The 21,637-nt window shown below is 38.8% G+C and overlaps 1 protein-coding gene and 1 pseudogene across 23 annotated transcripts in view; both read right to left on the reverse strand.

The window, feature by feature from the left end:
• PIP5K1C (phosphatidylinositol-4-phosphate 5-kinase type 1 gamma) overlaps positions 1-21,637 on the reverse strand; it is a 155,893-nt gene that overhangs the window by 64,395 nt on the left and 69,861 nt on the right. For 19 of the 23 annotated variants that reach the window (XR_465760.2, XM_007489162.3, XM_056822402.1 and 16 more), the window contains one exon: positions 15,183-15,211. The exons of the other annotated variants lie outside the window; for them this stretch is intronic. Coding sequence is in view for 15 of the 19 variants with exons in the window: in XM_007489162.3 (XP_007489224.1) it covers positions 15,183-15,211 (29 nt within the window). In the remaining 4 variants the exon portion in view is untranslated. The remainder of the gene's footprint in view (positions 1-15,182; positions 15,212-21,637) is intronic. 23 annotated transcript variants of the gene reach the window in all.
• LOC100010052 (glyceraldehyde-3-phosphate dehydrogenase-like) lies at positions 1,138-3,293 on the reverse strand (annotated as a pseudogene).

A 21,637-nucleotide genomic window follows, 5' to 3' on the forward strand; every position in this document is an offset into this window, starting at 1 on the left:
ACTCAGAAATCCTATAAAGGAACTGGTTGAAGAACTAGGCTCAAAGAGACATCATTAATGATTTCATGTCAATCTGGAAGAAGTTTTCTAGTGGAATTGTCTAGAGATCTGTGCTTGAAAATGTGCTCTTTAAAATTTGGTCAATTACTTGGTTATAGGTATCTCATCAAATTTATACATAAGCTAGAAAGGATAGTTAACATGTTAGATGACATAGGATCCAAAAAAGAACTCAATAGGCTAAAATTGTGGGCTGAACAAAGCCACTAATATGCAATTTAGGAAAGAGAACTATAAAGTTATTTATAGAATTCAGGATGTCAAGAGTTGGAAGAGATCTTATCAAGTTCCAAACAAGTCAACTTGGCTAGATAGTACCTCTTTTGAAACCAATCTGGGGGTTTTAGTGGACTGCAAGTTTAGTAGATCAATATTGACATAGTACTGTGACACTGTAGCCAAAGAAAATTGGGTTCCATTAAGTGAAGCATAGTTTTCATGATTTTAGATGTGAAGGTTCCACTATATTCTCTGCTCTGGTTAGACCACATGTGTGGTACTGGATGTTTTGTTCTAGGTACCACATTTAGGAAAGATGCTGATAAGCTGACATGGACCCAAAAGAGAAATAATTGGATGATAAAAGGCCCCAAGATCTTGTTGTAAGAAAAACTGTCTCAAGGAAGTGTGGATATCTTGCCTGGAGAAAAGACTCAGAGGGAAAAACAAACAAACCAACCTGTCCTCAAGTATCTGAAAGGCCATGGTTAGGAAGAGGGATTAAACATTTTGCCTGGCCCTACAGGATTCCAGGGGACACAAAAAAACTGGCACCATCCTAAAGAGGAACAGACTACCTCTAAAGGTGGCAGTTCCCTCCATGAGAAATCCATATGTCACATTTATTGTACAGGGAATTCTTGTTCAGGTACAGATTGGACTAGATCACCTCTGAAATCCCTTTCTAATTCTGAGATTCTGTCAGGCAATGCTGAAGCCATGATTAAAATTCGGGCCTTTTAACCTCAAACCCAACACTCTCATCAATACCAGAGCTTCATTTCCACTGCTAGTAATTTATTATGTTATAAATCAGAATGATGATAAGATGAGAGGAAGGAAGAGTTAGGAAGGGAGGGAGGAAGGACAGATTTTCAGAATGTCTATTATGTGCCACACAGTGTAATGAGTGCTTTAGAAATATTAGAATTTTTGAAATTAGAAATATTATCTCATTTGATCCTCACAATAGTCCTGGAAGATAGGTGGTATTATTATTCTCATTATAGTTGAGGAAACTGAGGCAGACAGTGATTAAGTGACTTGCCCAATGTTACAACCTAATAAATGTATATGGCCAGATTTGAATTCAGGCCTTGCTGACTCCTGGCCCAGTGGTCTATCTATTGTACCACCAGCAGTGACAACATTTTGGGAGCACTTCAGGAATGAGGTGAGCTTAATGAGAATCTAGAAATTACACTGTGGTAGTGAGGAAGAAGGATGAGGACCTAGGATGTTAAAATAACATATAAACATTTAGAGACTGGAATGAAACCTTCTTCCAGTTCATCTCTCCTTTAATCCAGTTATCACATTTAAATTCTGAAAACATATCTATGGTTCACATCACTCTTCCACTTGAAGAATCTTTAATGTCTCATGGCTTACCATAGTCTCTCTCTCTCTCTCTCTCTCTCTCTCTCTTCATTGAATGTGATGACTTTATTGATGGTACACAAGATAGGATCTATGCTCCCCCCCCCCACTACAGGGGTGCTTTGGGGCAGGGATGTGAATGGGGCATGGGATCCCCAGCATAGGGGACATAGGTTATTATGGATGTGGGCTCCCCTGTGGTGGAAGTACTCTTTTTTTTGGCTGGGGATGAAGATCCATGGCTTTCCACTTTACTCCTTGGAGGCCATGTACATCATGAGGTCTACTACACAGTGGCTGTAACCATACTCATTGTCATACCAAGAAATGAACTTGACAAAATGGTCGTTGAGTGCAATGCCAGCGCCAGCATCGAAGGTAGAAGAGTGGGTGTCACTGTTAAAGTCACAGGATACAACCTGGTCCTCTGTGTAGCCCAAGATGCCCTTTAAGGATCCCTCTGCAGCTTGCTTCACCACCTTTTTTATTAAAATTTATTAAAATGATATTTCATTGTATTTGGCAGCTTTCTCCAGGTAGCAAGTCAGATCCACCACGGACACATTGGGAGTAGGAACACAGAAGGCCATGACTGTGAGCTTCCCATTCAGCTCAGGTATGACCTTGCCCACAGCCTTGGCAGCACCAGTGGAAGCAGGTTTGATATTTTGGGCAGCCCCATGCCCATCATGCCACAGCTTGCCAGAGGGACCATCTACTGTCTTCTGGGTAGCAGTAATGGCATGGACTGTGGTCATGAGTCCTTCCACAATGCCGAAGTTGTCATGAATGACCTTGGCCAAGGGGCCCAAGCAGTTGGTAGTGCAGGAGGCATTACTGACGATCTTGAGGGAGTTATCGTATTTCTCATAGTTCACCCCCATCATGAACATTGGGGCATCAGCAGAAGGGGCAGAGATAATGACCCGCTCGGCTCCACCCTTCAAGTGAGCCCCAGCCTTTTCTATGGTGGTAAAGACACCAGTGGACTCCACAATGTACTTGGCTCCAGCATCTACCCATTTAATGTTGGCGGGATCCTGCTCCTAGAAGATGGTAATGGCTTTTCCATTGATCATCAGCTTTCCATTCTCTGCCTTTACAGTGCCCTTGAATTTGCCATGGGTGGAATCATATTGGAACATGTAAACCTTGTAGCTAAGGTCAATGAAGGCGTCATTGATGACCACAATATCTACTCCACTGGAGTTGAATGCTGCCCTGGCCACCAGGCATCCAATACAGCCAAATCCATTGACTCCGACCTTCACCATCGTGTCTAAGGGATGCGACTGCAGCAGAGGATCCTGGCATCGAGCTTGGGGGAAGAGCTCTATAGTATCAATTTCAAACAACACCCCAATCAAAATGAACTGCTCACTAGTCCTCATATGGAGCCTAGAATTTCTCCCTTCTGTATTTTTGATTCATTCCTCTACCTGGAATACTACTCCCCTCATCAGTGTTCAAAACCTATCCCACCCTTCAAGGCTCAACTCAAAGGTTGGTTTCTCCACAGAGTCTTCCCTGATGCTCCTTGCCAGAAGTGAACTCTCCATTCTGAGTACTATCATATGTTCACAGAGGTCATCTTGTCCAAACAGTCTTATTTACAAATGAAAAAATCTGAGGCCTAGAGAGTTTATGTGATTCATGTCCAAGTATAATATTGTTAATTTCATATTTCCTCACTAATGCATTCATCACCTGAGCCTGGAATTACAGGTATATCTCTCCTGGTCTAAACTTGAGAGCAGAGACTATTTATCAGTTAATCAATTGATAAACATTTTTTACATGCTTACTATGTGCCAGGAATGGCATTAAGAGATAGCAATGCATTAAGAAGTAAAAGATAAGTCTCTGTCCTCAAAAAGCTTATGGTCTAATGGAGGAGACAATATGTAAACAAATATATACAAAGCAAGCTACATACAGGATAAATGAGAACTAATCAACAGAAAGAAGGCATTAGAATCAAGGTGGTAAATTAGTAAGGTTTCTACAGAAGATTCTGATAGGCAATTAAAGGAAGCCATGCAGGTTAGCAGTGAGAGCAGAAAAGGGAGTGTTCCCAGGCATGGAAGATAACCAGAAAGAATGCCCAGGGCTGAGAATGGAATACCTTATTTGTGGAATAGCCAGAAAACCAATGTCACTGGATTAAAGAGTATGTGTTGGGGAATAAAGTATAAGAAGATTTAAGATGAGGCTGGGTTATGAAGGGCTTGGAATGCCAAACAGCACATTTTGTATTTGGTTCTAAAGGTGATAGGGAATTACTATAGTTTTTCATTTGGGGAGGAAATGACATGATTGGACCTGTGCTTGAGGAAAATGACAGTAGTTTAATGGGAGATGGATTAGAGTGGGGAGAGATTTAAGGAAAGGTAGACATAGTCCAGACAAGAGGCAGTGAGGAACTGTACTAGATCAGTGGCAATTTCAAGCAAGAGAAGGGAGGAGTATTTTAGAAATGTTGCAAAAGTAAAATGGCAAGCCTTGCAAAAGATGATTCTTAGATTGTGAGCCTGAGGGACTAGGAGGATGGTGTTGCTCTCTGTAGGAACAAGGAAGGTAGGAGTGGGGGAAGATTAAGAGGGAAAGATGAGTTCCATTTTGGAACTCTTAAACTTAATGTCTATTGGACATCCAGTTTGAAACATCCGAAAGGCAGTTGGAGATGTGAGACTAGAGGTCTGAAGCAATTTTGAGGCAGGATAGGTAGATTTGAGAATCAGCAGCATAGAAATGGTAATTCCATTGGAGCTGATGAGATCACCAAGTGATGTAGTAGAGAGGAAGAAGAAAAGAGGGTTCAAGAAAGAACTTACACTTAAGGAACAGTGTAATAGGTAGGACAAGAACTAGGGGGAAAAAGTATCCTGAAAACCTAGGGAGAAGAGAGTATCAAGTAAAGAACAGTGTCAAAGGCTGTAGAAAGGTCAAAGAGGATGAAGACTGAAAAATGGTCACTGAATTTGGCAATTGAGAGATCACTGGTAACTTTGAAGAGAGCAGTTTTGGTGGAATGATAAAGTAAGAAGCCAGATAACACAAGGGTTTAAGAGAAGAAGAGAGAAGACAGAAGCATCTATTATAGACAACCTTTTAAAATTTAGTCAAAAAATACAGAAGAAATATAGGATGATAATTAGCAAGACTGGGAGGATCAAGTGAGAGATTTTTCAGGATGGGAAAAGATTAATTAGAGAAAGAAGGTAATTTCAATACCTGGACATAGAGTCAGGGGAAAGTATGGTCATTTAATAAAACAGAAGGTTTCTAAGCATTCCTGAAGACCAGACTTAAACAGAAAATTTGATGTCCAAAGAACAAAATTCAAGAGAATATAAAGGTAAATAAGAGGAAAAATTTAAGGGCTTTGATATTTTGTATTCCTAAACGGAAAGATGATATCTGTAACTTAAAAATTATCATTAACATAGTAGTTAGAAGAAGTATATGTAGTTAGAGGGTGTGGTAGTAAGCTCTTTAAGATAATATGTAAAAAAAAAAACAACCTGGGGGTAAAAAAGAGGATTGTACATTAAGAGAAATGGGAAGAGAGAAGCAAAACCGGGCAAATTATATCACATAAAGAAGGGTGGGGGTGGGGCATGTGATCTTACTACAAGGGAGGGTAGGATGAGGGGGCTGATGGGTAGTACTTAAACCTCACTCTCATTGGAATTAGCCCAGAGAGGGAAGGACAGTCAGATTCACTGGGGGTATAGAATCCTCTTACCTTATAGAGAAGTAGAAGGGATATAAAAAAGGGGGTGGTGGGGAGGGCAGTAATAGAAGGGAGGAATAAGTTGGGGGGTGATTAAAAGACCCTATAGAGAAGTAGGAGGTGAATAAGAAGGAAGGTGGTAGGAAGAGGAGTAATATAAGGAGTAATAGAGGGGAGTGTTTAAATGAAAAACACTGGAGGGGAAGGAAAGAATAGAAGGAGAAAGGGCAGGATTAAAAAAGGAAATTAAGCTGGAAGAGAATACACAGATAGTGGGATGAACTCATCCATAAGACAGAAGAAGAGAGCAAACTGGATTCAAAATCCAAATCTTACCATATGTTGTTTATAAGAAACACATTTGAAGCAGGTAGACACATCCAGAATAAAGGAAAAAGGTTGGAGCAGAATATTTTGGGCTTTAATTGAGGCAAAGGAGGCAGGAGTAGCAAACATGACCTCAGATAAAACTAAAGCAAAAATAGACTTGATTAAAAGAGATAAGGAAGATAATTACATCTTGATAAAAGGCAACATAGACAATGAAGAAATATTAGTACTCAACATATATGCACCAAATGGTATAGCATCCAGATTTTTAAAGAAGAAACTAAAGGAACTTAAGGAGGAAATAGATAGTAAAACTATACTAGTGGGGGGGGGGACCTCAAACTTTCCCTATCAGAATTAGATAAAATTTTTGGTTACAAAAAATAAGAAGGAAATAAAAGACGTGAATGAAATTTTAGAAAAGTTAGAATTAACAGATATCTGGAGAAAACTGAATAGGGATAAAAAGGAACATACCTCCTTTTTAGCAGCACATAGTATATATACAAAGACTGACCATGAACTGGGGCATAAAAACATTACAACCACATGCAGAAAAGCAGAAATAATAAATTAAAACTTTTTTTAGATCATAATGCAATGAAAATTATAAACAATAAGAGTTTGTGGAGAGGCAAATTAAAATTTAATTGGAAACTAAATAATCTAATTCTTCAAAACTGGTAAGTCAAAGGACAAATCATAGAAACAATCACCGATTTCATTGAAGAGAATGACCATGAGGAGACAACATATCAAAATTTATGAGATACAGCCAAAACAGCACTTGGGGAAATTTTATATCACCGAGTGCTTATATCAACAAAATAGAGAAAAGGAAGATCTATGAACTGGGTATATAATAAATAAAAAACCAAAAAACTAGAAAAAGAACAAATTAAAAATCCCCATTTAAAGGCTAAATTGGATATCCTAAAATCAAAGGAGAAATTAATAAAATTGAATAAAGTAAAAGAACTACTGAACTAATAAAGACTAGGAGCTGGTTCTATGAAAAAAAAATTAAATAGACATAGAGGGGTTAGGGATGTGTTGGTATTTTTGCTTCTTGCCACTTGGAATGTTCATATCTTATCACTGTTTATCAAGAACCTACTTTCCAAATCTAGTTCAAGCCCCATTTTGTTTAGGAAGCATTCCCTGATCATTCTAGACCACTGTGATCTGTTTCTCTGTTAGCACTCACTGCCCAATTAGTGCCCCTGACTCTAATTGTTTTTTCTCCCAAATAAATCCATGAATTTTAGAAAACAGGGACTAGGGGCAGCTAGATACCTCAGTGGATAGTCAAGCCTGGAAATAGGAGGTCTTGGGTTCAAATGTGGCCTCAGATACTTCCTATCTATGTGCCCCCCATATAAGTCATTTAACCCCCAAACCCTAGCCCTTACTTCTACCTTGGAATCAATACTTACTTTGACTCTAAGACAGAAGCTATGGATTTAAAAAAAAAGGAAGCAGAGACCAGTTTTCTATGGCATCTTTGCATCTAACATGGTATCTAATATTGGTACTCTAAAATATTTCTCAAAAGAATTAAGATGTCTCCCTAGCACTTAATAAACTTATATTAAGTCAGACTAAGAAAAGTCCTACAAACTTTTCAGCTGGGTAGCACAGTGTATTGAGAGCCAGGCCTAGAGAGAGCCAGGTCCTCGGTTCAAATCTGGCCTCAGACACTTTCTAGTTATGTGACCCTGGGCAAGTCACTTAACCTCCATTGCCTAGCCCTTACCACTTTTCTGCCTTGGAGCCAATACACAGTATTGACTCTAAGATGGAAGGTAACGGTTACAAACAAACACACATAGAGTGCAGAGTATTGGAGTCTTATGGTACCTTAGTATCTAGTCGAGTTTCATTTTATAAATGAAACTGAAGCCCAAAGAAGAGACCCAGAGAAGAGTCCAAAATTTTGCCTCATGAGTTGTTTCTTTAAAGTAACTATATAATTGGTTAATCTATGTCAAAATAATAAAAGATTCCTTGAAAACTGTAACATAACTGTGTTTGATGACCCTTTGGGATTATAAACAAGAGAGAGGCAAGAAGAGGGATATTTATGGTTGGAATTTCTAGTACAGTCAAATTGGGAGGTCAGTCACATGCCCATAGAGAGCCCTCTGCATGCCATCTTTGGCACCTATGCCATAGGTTCACCAGTACTGCCCTAGAGATTCATCCAAGTATCAAAGAATATGTATTTGCAAAGTATTTTAAAGAGCTCCTGAAGTCATCTCATAGCAAAGGTAGAAAATTAAAATATCAGTGCTCTTGTAGGCTGGGTCTTACTTGATATAGTTGAGGGAAGAAATACTTTTTGGATCCCTTCCTTTTTCTTGAAAGAGGGAGGAGGAAAATAAGGCCATTGGCTGAACATTCAAGTAAGGGTACAGGTGGAAGAAAAATCAAAGCCTTCTCATTCTTTCTAGAATGCAGAGTTCTGGGTCACTGCCACAAATCAGAGCAGCCATTGAGGTGGTAAAAAAGACTGAAGGGGAGGACATGGGGTCCACCACTCATGTTTTCAGAGGTGGTCTTCACAGTGAGATACAAGGATAAAGAAAGAGATACAGCTTAAGGTTCTCTTGTCTCATAAACCTTCTTCCTCAGAAAATAGGAAGTGGTAACATCATTTGCAACTTTTGACATTAGTGATGATCACCATTCCCCAGGTTTAAGTAACAAGAAAAAAGAAAGTTTCTTTTTGAGACACTGCTGAATGCTATCCACTCATCTTGCCTTTCCCTGTCCCTGCTGCTCAGAGCTAGTCACTTCTCCTAAGGGTATTGTTAGATGAGTATTGTCTGGCCATAATTCACTCAGAGGAGGCAAGAAGGAAAGGCAAATCTAAGTATAAGAACACACAGAAAGAGGCAGTTGGGTGGCTCAGTGGATTGAGAGCCAGGCCTAGAGATGGGAGGTCCTTCAAATCTGGTCTATGACACTTCCTAGCTGTGTAACCCTGGACAAGTCACTTAACCCCTATTATCTAGCCCTTACCACTCTTCTGCCTTGGAACCTATACTTAGTATTGATTCCAAGATAGAAGGTAAGAGTTTAAGAAAAAAAGAAAAAAAAAACACGGGAGTTCCCAAGATGGTAAGCGTGACAAATTTTTTTCAGACTTATTTTAAAATTCTGATCTATTTATTTTCCTGTTATCTGAAATTTCTGCTCAACTATGTGATAGTGAATTACCAAAGGTTGCAATGTAAAAAGCAGTATCTGAACTTAGGTCTTCTTATTCCAAGTCCCTAACTATTTGCACCCATCCTTTGGAAAGGACCCATGCTTCTCATCTACATCTGACCTCCTGTCTCTAGCCCATTCTTGGAATCTTGTATTTCTGGTAACCAACCACTGACTGTATATAACTGGAACCATAAAATAATAAAAATATTAAATGGTACAGATAACATTAAATAATAATAATAATGCAATGTTTGAAAGAACTTTCCAAACTTTTAACAGTCTACATATAATGTTAATGTACAAATGTATAATGCTATTATGATCATGTTAAGTGTTACTACGATAATGATGATGACTGGTAATATATTTTGGGTGCTTTCACAGTATGTCATCTTACATGAGTATTTAACTCATTAAGCAGAGACAGACAATTTGGGGTAAAAAGAACTAGAATTCTGGAGGTATACGACAGGCAAAGAAACATAGACATACTCATTAAAAGTGGAGAAAGCAATATACTGGGGACATCCATTAATCAAAAAGCATTTATTAAATTCCTACTACATGCCAATAAGCACTGTGCTAGGTGCTAGGGATACAAAGTTAAATATAAAAGAGTCCTTGCCCTTAGGGGAAGCAACATATACACATGTGAAAATAAAATTTATTTTATATATACAGACATGTATATATTTATTTATGCATGTGTATCTACTATTGGGATGGCAACATGTCACAATGAAAATAATGCCAACTCTGAGTCAGAGGACCTGGCTTCATATCTTTGGCTTTATCTTTAATGACCTGTGTGAACTTGGGCAAGTCATAACCTCCATGAGCCTCAGTTTCCTCATCTGGAAAATGGGAGTTGGGTAAAATGGCCTTTTCAGTTCCTTTCAGTTCTACATCTATGACTCTCTAAAATCATATAAATACAAAGTAATTTCAAGGATGGAGCAATTAATTGTGGCAAGGGGATGAAATGGGAAAAGCCTCTTGTAGGAGTTGATGCTTAGGCTGAGCCTTGAAGGAAGTTAAGGATTTTAAGAGGAAATGTATTCTCCACTAGAGAGAGACAATATAAAGGCATAGAGACAGGAGACAGAATATGATGAATAAAGAACAGAAAAACCCTTTTGGCTGAACTGAAGAGTGAATGCATGAAGGCAAGTACTGTGCTTTGTAAGATGGACTGAAGGTTATAAAAGGCTTTAAAGGTCAAAGAGGAGAGTTCATATTAGGTAGGTAGCATGTTTTGAGAGTCAGGAAGATCTGAGACTGATTCTGCCTCAAACACTTACCAGCTATGAGACTCTGGACAAGTCCCTCAACCTCTTAGCCTGTTTCTTCATCCGTAAAATAAAGGAGTTGGATTCAGTGACCTTTAATGATCCTTCTAGGTTTGATTCCATGATGCTACAGGCAACAGGGAGCTACTGGAGCTTACTGAGCAAGAGAGTTATGTGGCTGGAATCATGCTTCAGAAATATCATTTTGGCAGGTGTGTGGAAGATGGAATGGAGAAATGAGCTGAAGTAGGGAGACTAATGAGGAGGCTTCTACAACAGTTCAAGGGAGGGTTGAAGAGAGTCTGCACTAGGGTCAGAGCCATGAATAAATAGAAGGGACCTACATACAGCAAATGACCAAAATGAAAGTGGGATAGGGTGGAGGGGGGATATTGTCAAAGATTGGTCAGCTATGAATATCACTTTATCCTTGGCATGTTTTTCAACCTTAATTAGGCTTCTCACTGATTTACTCAAAATGTTTTTGTAGAAACTAATTCCACATAGCTGAAAAGTCAGTTTGTTTGCGTTGGCCTTCAAGCTGGAAATAGCTGCTCCAAATGTGGCAGAAGAAACTCTTGTGATTAAAATGGGCAACTTCTCTTCCGTGAATGTACTCCATTTCCAAGCATATGCAAAGGGCTCACTTCACCCTTTTCAAGGAAACTGTAGGCAGCTAAAAGATAATATATTACATAAGAGAAATAACTGTTAGAATAAAGAGGAAGATCAAAGTCCTGTCATAATAGTCCAGATGGTTCACAAAAATCTGGAAGACCTTCAAAAGATCTGACATTAAATTTCCATCAGGTAAGGTGAGTATTTCTTTTGAGCTAGTTTAATTTCTTTCTATTGCACATTTTAGACTGACACAATAAGCAAGCCTATCTTCTGTTCAGGAAGTTGAATTATGCTCTTTATACTTGGTTTCATGAAAATATAATAGCCAGAGAATTTCATCCCTAGATCTTGCAGAATTGACATGGTAGCAATAGATACATGCATTCAGACTTAGTTGTCTCCATGTAGGCAGGAGTATCCCTCCTGTCCAGGCTCAGTTAGAAGAAAGAAGTCTCAGATAGGCTTCTATGTTTTCAATATGTCAGAGAAAGCCTGATGGACAGTACTGGGACTGTTCCACAATAGCCCAGAAAGAAGGCAAAAAGAGATTATTCAGGACATACAGTTGCTCAAGAATTCTGGTAGGCATATTTCTGGCAAGACATCAACAAGTATGTTGGGTCCTATAATATCTGTGCCCAAGCCAAGGACCCACATGGGGAAATGCCAGGACTTCTATAACTCTTACTAACAGCCAATATTTGTGGTCATCAGTGATACTGAATTTTATCAGAGGGCTTTCACCATTCTGGAAGTATGTCCAGATAAGTTAGTGGGATATTTACTATAATTCAAAATAGCTAGAACATCCTCTACACAACCAAACCAACTTGGTCTACTACAATTTTATGCTATTTAGTCTCAATTAGACTCTTACTGCTTCATCAAAGTCTTTTGATTTTTCTCTGACTCACATTCCTCAAAGTACCAATTTCAATTTTCTTAAACCCTCTAATACCCTCCCTTATTAGAAGAGGATTTTGTCTGCCTTTACAGAGAAAGCAGAGATCATTTGCTATCCCTCTCCCATTTCCCAACCTAAAACCCTGCTATAACACATCCCTTCTCACTCTCTCTTTTGCTCTCTGAGAAAAAGGTGGATGATACTTGGAGTCAAAGGAACTGAATTCAAATCAGAGTGCTGTTTATTACTTGTGTGACTTTGAGCAGGTCACTTAACCTCCCTGTGCTTCAGTTTCTTCAACTGTAAAACAAGGGGGCTGGACTAGATATAGATAGGCTCTGAAGTCCCTTCCAGGTCTAGGTCTGTGATCTATGATCCTATTATTATTATTTATAAGGCTAATTCCTGTATTAGAGTCCATCCCATCTCTTCCCATTTCCTCTCCTTTTCAAAGTCAAGCTCCTGGAAAAAAGTCATCTCTGCTTGCTACCTACTACTCATTTCTCAATCTCTTGTGATCTGGCTTCTGACCCCACCACTCTATTGTACTTGTTTTCTCCAGTTACCAATGATCTCTTAAACTTTTAACTGCCAAATCCAAAGGATTTTTTCTACTCTTTATCTTTTGTGACCACTCTGCAGTTTTTGACTCCTTAGCTTGGCATTCAAATCCTACACAGTTCAGCTTGTGTCTATCTTATATGACTCCCCTTCAAGTACTCTATGTTCTAGGCAAACTGTTATACTTGCTATTCTCCAACATTTACATTCCATCTCCTACATATGTCTTTGTACAGGCTGGCCCTCATGCCCTGAATATAGTGCCTCTGTACCTTACATGTCTACAATAGAACTCATTATCTTTCCCCCCAAACCCTACAATCTTTTAAGTTTCCCAATTATTGTCAAGGGCACTACCATCCTCTTAGGTAGCCAGGCTTGCAACCTCAGGGACATCTTTGATTCCTCTTGTTCACTCATTCTACATAACTAATCAATTTCTTAAGTTTTCTCAATTCTCCCTTTACAAATCTTCTATACACGTTTTTCTTTCTCCCCACTCACAAAGTGCAGGTCATCATCATCCTGGTACAGGTCACCTTCAACTCTCTCTCATGGACTACTGCAATAACCTTTTGGATGTTCTCTGTTAACCTGGGTCTCTTCCTATTCTATTCTACCTTCCATTCAGGGCCAAAGTAATCTTTTTAATGCTTGGACCTCAATAAATATGAGTGGCTTCCTATTCTAATATAAAATATTCTCTTTGGTTTTTCAAGCCCCATACCACTTGGCCTGTTATGACTCTTCCAGTCTTTTATAACTTATGCCACAAACTACAATCTAGTCCAGTCTTTTTACTATTCTTCTTTATGCCTGACAGTCACAGACTTTGCCTTTTTACTGGTTATGTCCCATGTGTGGAATGTTCTCTCCCTCTCTTCGCCTACTGGCTTCCCTCAAATCTCACCTCAAATCATACCTTCTCTAAGAGGCCCTTTCTGTCCCACTCTCTCCTTTTTCTCTAGATGCTAGTGTCTTCCCTCTAAGATTATCTCACATTTAGATAAGGTTGTACATAAATAAAGTTGTATATACATAGTTGTTAGCATGTTGTCCCCCTCATTAGAATATGAGCTCACTGAGGGCAGAGACCATGCTTTCGCCTTTATTTGTACTGCCAGTGCTTAGTATAGTGCCTAGAACATAGTAAATGCTTAATAAATGCTGGTTGACTGACCTCTGTCTCTCAGAATCCCTATACTCCTTGCAGTACAGTTCAGATGCCACTATATATTTGGTTCTTTCTCCTATCACTCTAGTTGTCAGTGTTCTTTCCCTCCTCAAATAATCCCCCCAAGTAGGATGTTAGCTCCTTAAAAGCATAGATAATTTTATTTTTCTCTTTGTACTTCTAGCACCTAACACAGGGCCTCGCTTAATAAATATCTGTTGATTTGATTTTTAATTCCTAGCCTTGAAGTAAACTCATCCAGGGTTTTGCCAATTTCTTCTTAGTCACATGCATATGGTCCTGCATTTGCTGGAGGGTTGGGAAGAGTTCCTCTCTTTGATGAAAAAGATTCTATTTATAAAGGCACTGGGATCCTTTTCTACTATACTTTTGGATAAGTAGGATTCAGCCTAGAGTAAAGAACAAGGATTATACCACCTTGTTGCCCCTACATTAATGAAGAGTTTATTATACCAATATAGCCAAAGTCCTAGGGAGATATCCCCATTCCCATCTTGAGTGGGGAAAGTAAGTATGTGCTTTTCTGAACTAGTTTATTCCTTTTAGGGGAGAAGTCTTTAACCAGAGGTCTACAGATTCCCAAAGGCTCTTTGAACAGATTTAATGAACCTGGATGGGAAAAAAATAGATCTTCATTTTTACTAACCTCTAATTGCAATTTAACATTTCCTTTTTATTATGAATGTTGGCATCCAACCATTTTTCTGAGAAGAGGTCCATAGGCTTCACCAGACTGCCAAAGAGGTCCATGACACAAAAAAAGGTTAAGATCTCTTGCTTTAAGATAAAGGCAGAAGTGGTGGACAGTTTATCCAGCTGAATTTCATTCAAGACAGTGAGTCCAGTTTTGGCCCTATTCATTTCCTTGGCATATAAAACTTAAGCTGGACTTTTTAAACCTTGGCTTATTCAAACTGTATTGCCTCTCATGTATAGATTCATACTTCTGCTCCAGACTTATCCTCTTTGGAAAGTCTGAAAAGCTGGTGTGATGTGAAGTGATTTTTTGATCCAATTCTGTCCCTTCCAACTTCCTACTGCCTCCAAGATCACCTCACATTTTCATTATTTCCAAATACTGTCACATTCTCTACCTAATTTGATCCTGTTAATAACTCTGAGAGGATATTCTACGGTGATTTATGGAAAGATTTAGACAAGGATTACAAGGGATGAGAAAGCATAGAAAGGTTTTGATGTGTACCAGCAGAAAGAGTACCCAAACTGACCCACTTAAGTATGGAAGTAATATCTCTGAGAGTAGGCAAGAAGGACCACAGGATTTAGAATAGGAAAGAACCTCAGAGACCACTTAGTCCAACTCCTTTTTATGAAATAAACCGAGGCTCAAGAGAGGTGAAATTATTTCTCTAAGATTGAACAGGGAGGTTATTATTCCTATTTTATAGGAGACTGAGGTCCAGAAAGGGGAAATAATTTCCCTGAAGGCAGAGAGTAAGTCAGTGGCAGAATCAGGGCAAGAATACAGGTCTCCTAATAAGTAACGTGGAGCTTGTTAAGATGAGATGGACATAGGATGATGACATCCAAAATGTGGCAGAAACCCAAAGCTCAGAATCCATACTGTCCTTTTTGTTCTCAGCCTAAGGCGAGGTCCACCTTGCCCCATATCTTCCCTACTTTGGAGGAACAATATTGGTTACAACTCACCTCGCTTGTTGCCTTCCTCCGTGGCACACCTGAAGGAAAAAAGGAAAGCATATCAGACTTGAAATCTATACTGTCTCCTAGTGGCCCCCCTTAAAGAGTTATAAACATGTACAATAAACCCAGTGAGAATACCTTATATCTCTCGGTAGGGCATTACTTCAACACTCTCTAAAAAAGCTCAAAATGCTTTTCTTTCATCTCTTTCATTTATTTCTTTGAATTGCTGACAGGTACCAAGGCTTTCTGGCCCAGAGAGGCTGAATAACTTTTCTAAGGTCACAGAGCAAGTTAGAAATAGGACTGAAGGGTAGAGGTACCAAGACTTTCTTTCCTAGAACTCATGTTCCTGAAATTACTTTTGAGAGTTATATAGAGTATTTGTTCAGTTCTTCCTTGCATCTTGAGACTGTAGCTTTCTGAGGAGGTTTTATGGACATGAGGAGAAAACAGAGGAACACAGATACTCTTGAAAAAAAATTGATTTCCCTGGTGAATAGGACTGAGGCAAACTTTAGTTTATAAAAGTGCTATTTAAGAGTTACTAGTGAAGGTAGAAAGGTCTCATAATACCTCTAAGGTCTGCAAATAAACTTTGATAGTACTTATGTGTGGTGGAAACCACAGAATGTCAGAGCTGGAAAAGACTTCAGAGACTATCAGTCCAACTTATATTTATCTAGGTTGTCCACTCTATCATCTTTGCTCTCTCTCTCTAATCTTTTCTCTCTCCCTCTCCCTCTCCTGGTTCCTTTTTGACTGTTTATAAACATGTTCATGTCTAAACCATTCTTAAAAAAAAACTCACTTGATTCAACCATATTTGATACCTATCATTCTATCATCTCTCTTCCCTTTTCTTGAATAAATTCCTTTATGTTTGCTGCCTATGCTTCCTCTTCTCTCAAAGGATTCTAAACTCCCTTCAATCTGGTTTCCAACTTTATTACCCAATTGAAACTGCTCTCTCCAAAGTCTTATCCCTTAAATCTAATTTTTTTAGTTGTCAAATATAATGGTCATTTCTCAATCTTGATCTTCTTTACTTCTCAACAATCTTTGACACTGTTATTCAACTGTCCTCTCCTGGTTCTCCTCTTGTCTGTCTTAACACTCCTCCAAGGCTTTGTCTTGGGCTTTCTTCTCTTCTCCTAGTATATTCTCTTGCTTAGTGAGAACTGATTCCCATAACTTCATTAATCATCTCTATGCATATGATTCATATATTACATGTATATCTAACAAACCTTTCTCTTGAATGACCAACTACCTTTAAGATATCTTTAATTGGACACCTCATAGAATCTAAAACAAATGTCCAAAAGAAAACCCTTCTTTCTTCCAAACTTCTCTATTACATTCAAGGGTACCACTATCCTCCAAGGAACCCAGGTTTACAACCTTAGTGTCATCCTCAACTCACTTGCTCACTCATTCCACATATCTATTTCAGGGCTTCTCTACATGTCCTGGAGCAAGAGATAATGTTTTATGATCTTAAATATGACAACATTTTATTTAAAAACATAAGGATCATTCTTAGCTTGCCAATTTGCAAAAACTGCAGACTACAGTTTACTGACCAGCCATTTTCAAATTTTTTCATTTCTACTTTTACAAACCTCTCTTCTATAAATCCCCTTCTCTCTACTCACACAGCCACTACCTTGGAGCAGGTCCTCAAAAACTTTCACCTGAATCACTGCAAAAGTCTCCTGTATGGTCTCTGCCTGTAAGTCTCTTCCTACTCCACTCCACCCTCCACTCAGGGCCATAGTGATCTTCCTAATGCCCAGGTCTGGCCATGTCATGCCCTCCTACCTCAACTCAAAAAATTTCAGCAGCTCCCTTTTACCTCAAAGATCCAGTAACAAATATATGGCTCTAAAATAGACTTCATAAACTGGCCTCTTCCTACCTTTCTGGCCTTCTTATAACTTCTGCCCTCTGTGAATTTGATAATCTTGCTATACTGACCTACTCGCTCTTCTTTGTATGTGAAATGTCATCTCTTGCCTCAATATCTTGTTTGGTTCTTCCTTCTTTCTCCTTCTTCCCTGCCTTCCTTCCTTTTCAAACCCTTACCTTCTGTCTTAATATTAATTCTAAAATAGAAGAGCAGCAAAAGCCTAAGCAATTGGGATTAAGTGATTTGCCCAGGGTAACACAGCCAGGATGTATTTGAGGCCAAATGTGAACTGAGGTCCTCCTGACTCCAGGCTTGGTGCTCTATTCACTGTACTACCTAGCAGCTCCATTCAGTGTCTTTTTGATGGATGTCCTTCATGCCTGGAATGTTCTCCTTCCTCACCTCCTTGTTTCCATTTCTTCTTTTGGGACTTAGCTCAGATCCCATCTTCTGCCAGAGGCCTCTCCTTGCTAATGTGAAATTACCTTCCATTTGCATTGTATGTATCCTTTATGAATAGTTATTTATATGCTGTCTCCCATATTAGAAGAATGTGAGTTCCTTAAGAGTAGGGAACCATGTTTTTACCTCTTTATCCCAAGCACTTAGCACAAAGAAAATGATTAGTAAATGCTTGTTGATTGGCTGCATTTATCATCTCTACAACACCTTCACCTAATTTCTCAGGGATAGAGAATTCACTATCTTAAACAGGATTCCAGTCTTCTCATAAGCCAGATGTCTAGGACTATAACTGTGCTGATGGAACAAAGAAAGGAGAGGGTCCATGACAAGGACATTGCTCCCCAAAAGAGTACTTTCTGCAAAAGAGGAGTATAAGACAAGGCATTACTTCACAATCGCCACTTCATAGTATGATTTATGTGACTGTATTCACTTTCCTAGCTTTGGATTGCTGCCTCTCTCACAATAGATATCCTGAAGAATAGAGTTTGATACTGCAAAACCTCATTTTGTTGCCACAGATCATAACTTGGACATAATCTTTTTTTTACCAGGAGTCCCTCCACCCTCCCAACCACCTTTGTCCCAGTTTCCTTGGGTCTTAATCATAAACTCAGAGATGTTTTATAGACTAAAGTCAGGGAGATTTGTGAAAATAGCTACCTTTGGATCAGTCAGCTTGGTTGTTGATCAAAAAAAAAATAAGGACTGGATTCATAATTCTGGCTAAATCAGCACCAGATAGCACACCAAGCATATGGCAGTGCAGAGAAGCTGTGGGGGCAGGAAGGCAGCAACTGCCTGAGCTTCTGTCTTATGCCTGAGTTAGCTGTATAAGTACAGGAAAATATGGGCTTTCACTTTTTGTACTTGTGAAACTAGCTTTAATCAAATTACCTGTGGAGAAGTTAATTTATTCTAACATTTATTAAGCACATTTGTGCAGGGCAGTATGGTAAATGTAAAATTTAAGTAAGTCATATTTCTTGCTTTCAGAAACTCAGAATTTTGTAAAGGGAGGGAGAGAGAATCAGAGAATTCAAAGAGTTGGATGGGTTCTAAGGAATCTTTTCAACTAAATTATCTCTCAAAAAAAAATTATATCCTGCACAACATATACCTAAAGTGTTTGCCCAGTGGGGGAGGGGAGGTTATCTACCAACTTCTGAAAAGTCCTATTCCACTTTTGGATTAATTCCGCCTCACCTCCTCCATCTCTTAGAATTCTTGCTTCAAAGTTTAAGTCCACTGTTACTTGCTATGGGAAACCTTTCTTTATTTCCCCTTGTTGGTGTTTTCTCTCTTCTCAAATGATCTAAATATTGACCTTTCTGTATAGATGCTGTATTGCTTTAGGAGAATGTGAACTCCTTGAGAGGAAAGGCTGTTTTTAATTTTGTCTTGGTATCCTCAGCATCTAGCACAGTGCCTTGTACTTAAGAAGCTCTTAATAAATATTTGTTTAATTGTCTTGAACAAGAAATACAATAGGATCTTTGATCTTTCTATCTCAGCCTATTTCCTCTTCCTGAGACAGCATGCTCCATCTTCAGTCCCCATGACTTTCCCTGGCCAGCCTCCCAATTTCATGAATTCTTCAGCTCCTCCACCTCAAGCTCATATTTTCCCTGGATTTTTTAAAGGCACTCAAGTTTCACCTTCTGTAGGAAGTCTTTCCTAACTGTAAGCATCTCTCTCTCAAACAACATAATAGCAGATTTAGAAAACCCTAAAGAATAAGCAAAACAGTAGTAGAGCAAGGATTTAAGATACAAAATAAATTCACAAAATCTTCAGCATGTCTACATAGTATGTAATTATACCACCACTATCATCATATATACCACTATCATCACCATCATTGCTAACATTAATATAAAACTTTAAGGGTTGCAAAGCACTTTATGTAAATTGTCTCACTTGATTCTCAAAACAACTGAGGCAGGTAAATGAATGAAAAAGCATTTATTAAGCACTTATTGTATTTCAGGCATAGTTAAGACCAGGGATACAAATATAAGCAAAATAATCTATGCCTTCAAAGAATTTATATACCAATAAGGGAACACAATACAGATAGATGCTATTATCACTTCCATTTTAAAGATGCAGAAACTGAGGCTAAGAGAAGTTAAGTGATATGTTTAGCACAGCTACTAGGTGTCTGAGGCAGACTTCAAACTAAGATCTTCTTGATTGCCAAGTCCTGATATACTGTGAATAAAATGAATAGTTATAAATAGAATTGTAACTTCTTTCTCTCTTTCTCTCTCTCCCTCTCTCTGTCTTCCCCCCCCCTCAAAAATTCTTACCTTCTCTCTTAGAATTAATATTGTATATTGGTTCCAAGGCATTAGAGAGGTTAAGGGCTAGGCAATGGGGGTTAAATGATTTGTCCAAGTTCACACAACTAGGAAGTGTCTCGGGCCAGATTTAAATTCAGGACCTCCCATCTCGAGGCCTGACTGTCAATCCACGGAGTCATCCAGAGAGACACCTCTTACTATTTATTTCTAAGGATATATATGATAAATATGTTTTGAGCAAAGGGAAGGAGGAAGAAGATTAGACTTTTATTATAATCTAATTCCAATATCCAGGATTTCAAAGGAAATAGTCTTAGATAAAGTTCAGTGTTAATTTGTGACCCAGAACCTTCAAACCTGACATAGACTGTGTTCTATATGGGTTGGAGAGGGTTTCCCACTAATCACTTTCTGGTTCATGTCCTTACTTAATGGTTTCCCTTGGGAACTTCAGAATTTGTCTTATCTTAGTCTCTCTATAAAAAGTAAAAGGGCCTTTATCACTTCTTGTGCAAGTACTTGGCACAATAACATGTAGTAAATATAGGTCATCCTTTACTCCCAAAAAGAAAAAGCAAAGGATTCACACATGATCTTTGAAACACTCAAGATGAGGTTCTTCACCTCTAGTATGCCTGACACCTAAACTCCAGGTTTATGCACCCTCCTGAAGGTAAGGCTACTCCTGAAGGCAAATGAACCTGGCATTGCTAGAGTGAACCCTTTCCCATCAGACTTGCACAGTGTACAAAGCTCACAGTAGTAGAGAAAGGCAATACTTATGCTTTCTCTGCTATGTCATGGTTTTGTTCCTTGTTCCTTCAGTTCCAGGGTCACATGTTTGCTCTTCATTTTTAGAAGGTCTGTCTCAGGAACTCTGCTATGTAGAGACTCCCTTTCCTTCTCTCTAATAATAAGCTGGGTATAGTAAGTCTTGGCACTGCATTGCTGCCTCTAAGACTGAAACACTCTGACACTCCATGACACACCATGACATGTTTAAGCATAAGAATATCTGCCACTGCTTCTCCAACACATTCCTCTCTGGGGTTCTAGAGATCCCTAAGGACAATGATTTAAATCTATTCTTCTTCCTCAGTGACTCAACCCTTCTCTCTGTGGGAAGCTTCTCTCAAATCTGGTTCCTGTGCTCAATGCAGTGCTCTAACAGATCTACTATTCCCCTTTTATACTAAAGTTCATGTGTTAAGTGTTTTAACTCTATAATAGTCATGAGTAAACCAATTATCTTCAAGGAACTCATTCATACCCTGTCAAGAAGACATAATCAAAATCCTAACATGGTACATTTTATGTAAGGGGATAATTTTGAAGCTAGAGTTTGAATATAGGGAGGAGAGGTAAGAAAGGAGCCTGGCTAGGCCTCTATATCTGTGGGAAGTGCTGATGTGTACAAGAGGTACACTTCTTGGATGCTAAGGGAGAAAGAACTTTAGACTGAAATTTACCCTGATCCAAACTGGTATTTTGGGATGGTGAATAACTTAGAAGAAATGAAAGGCAATTATCTTCTTGAACTCTGGAAGAACTCTTGTGTGTGCATCTAGAAATATGAATCATAGTATAAGGCAAGGCTACAGAATGGAGGCATCCTGATACAAATTTGTATTTTTAGCTATAATACAGTCTGCAGTGACAAGTGCTCTCCAATGCTCTTCCCCACAAGGCACATGATAGAGAGCCAGTTCCCCAGGAAACGGAACTGACACCAACTACTAGGAGTTACAGAAAGCTGTGGCAAGAGCAATGTACTAGTC

Source organism: Monodelphis domestica, chromosome 3, assembly GCF_027887165.1.
Source record: "Monodelphis domestica isolate mMonDom1 chromosome 3, mMonDom1.pri, whole genome shotgun sequence".
Lineage (NCBI taxonomy): Eukaryota > Metazoa > Chordata > Mammalia > Didelphimorphia > Didelphidae > Monodelphis > Monodelphis domestica.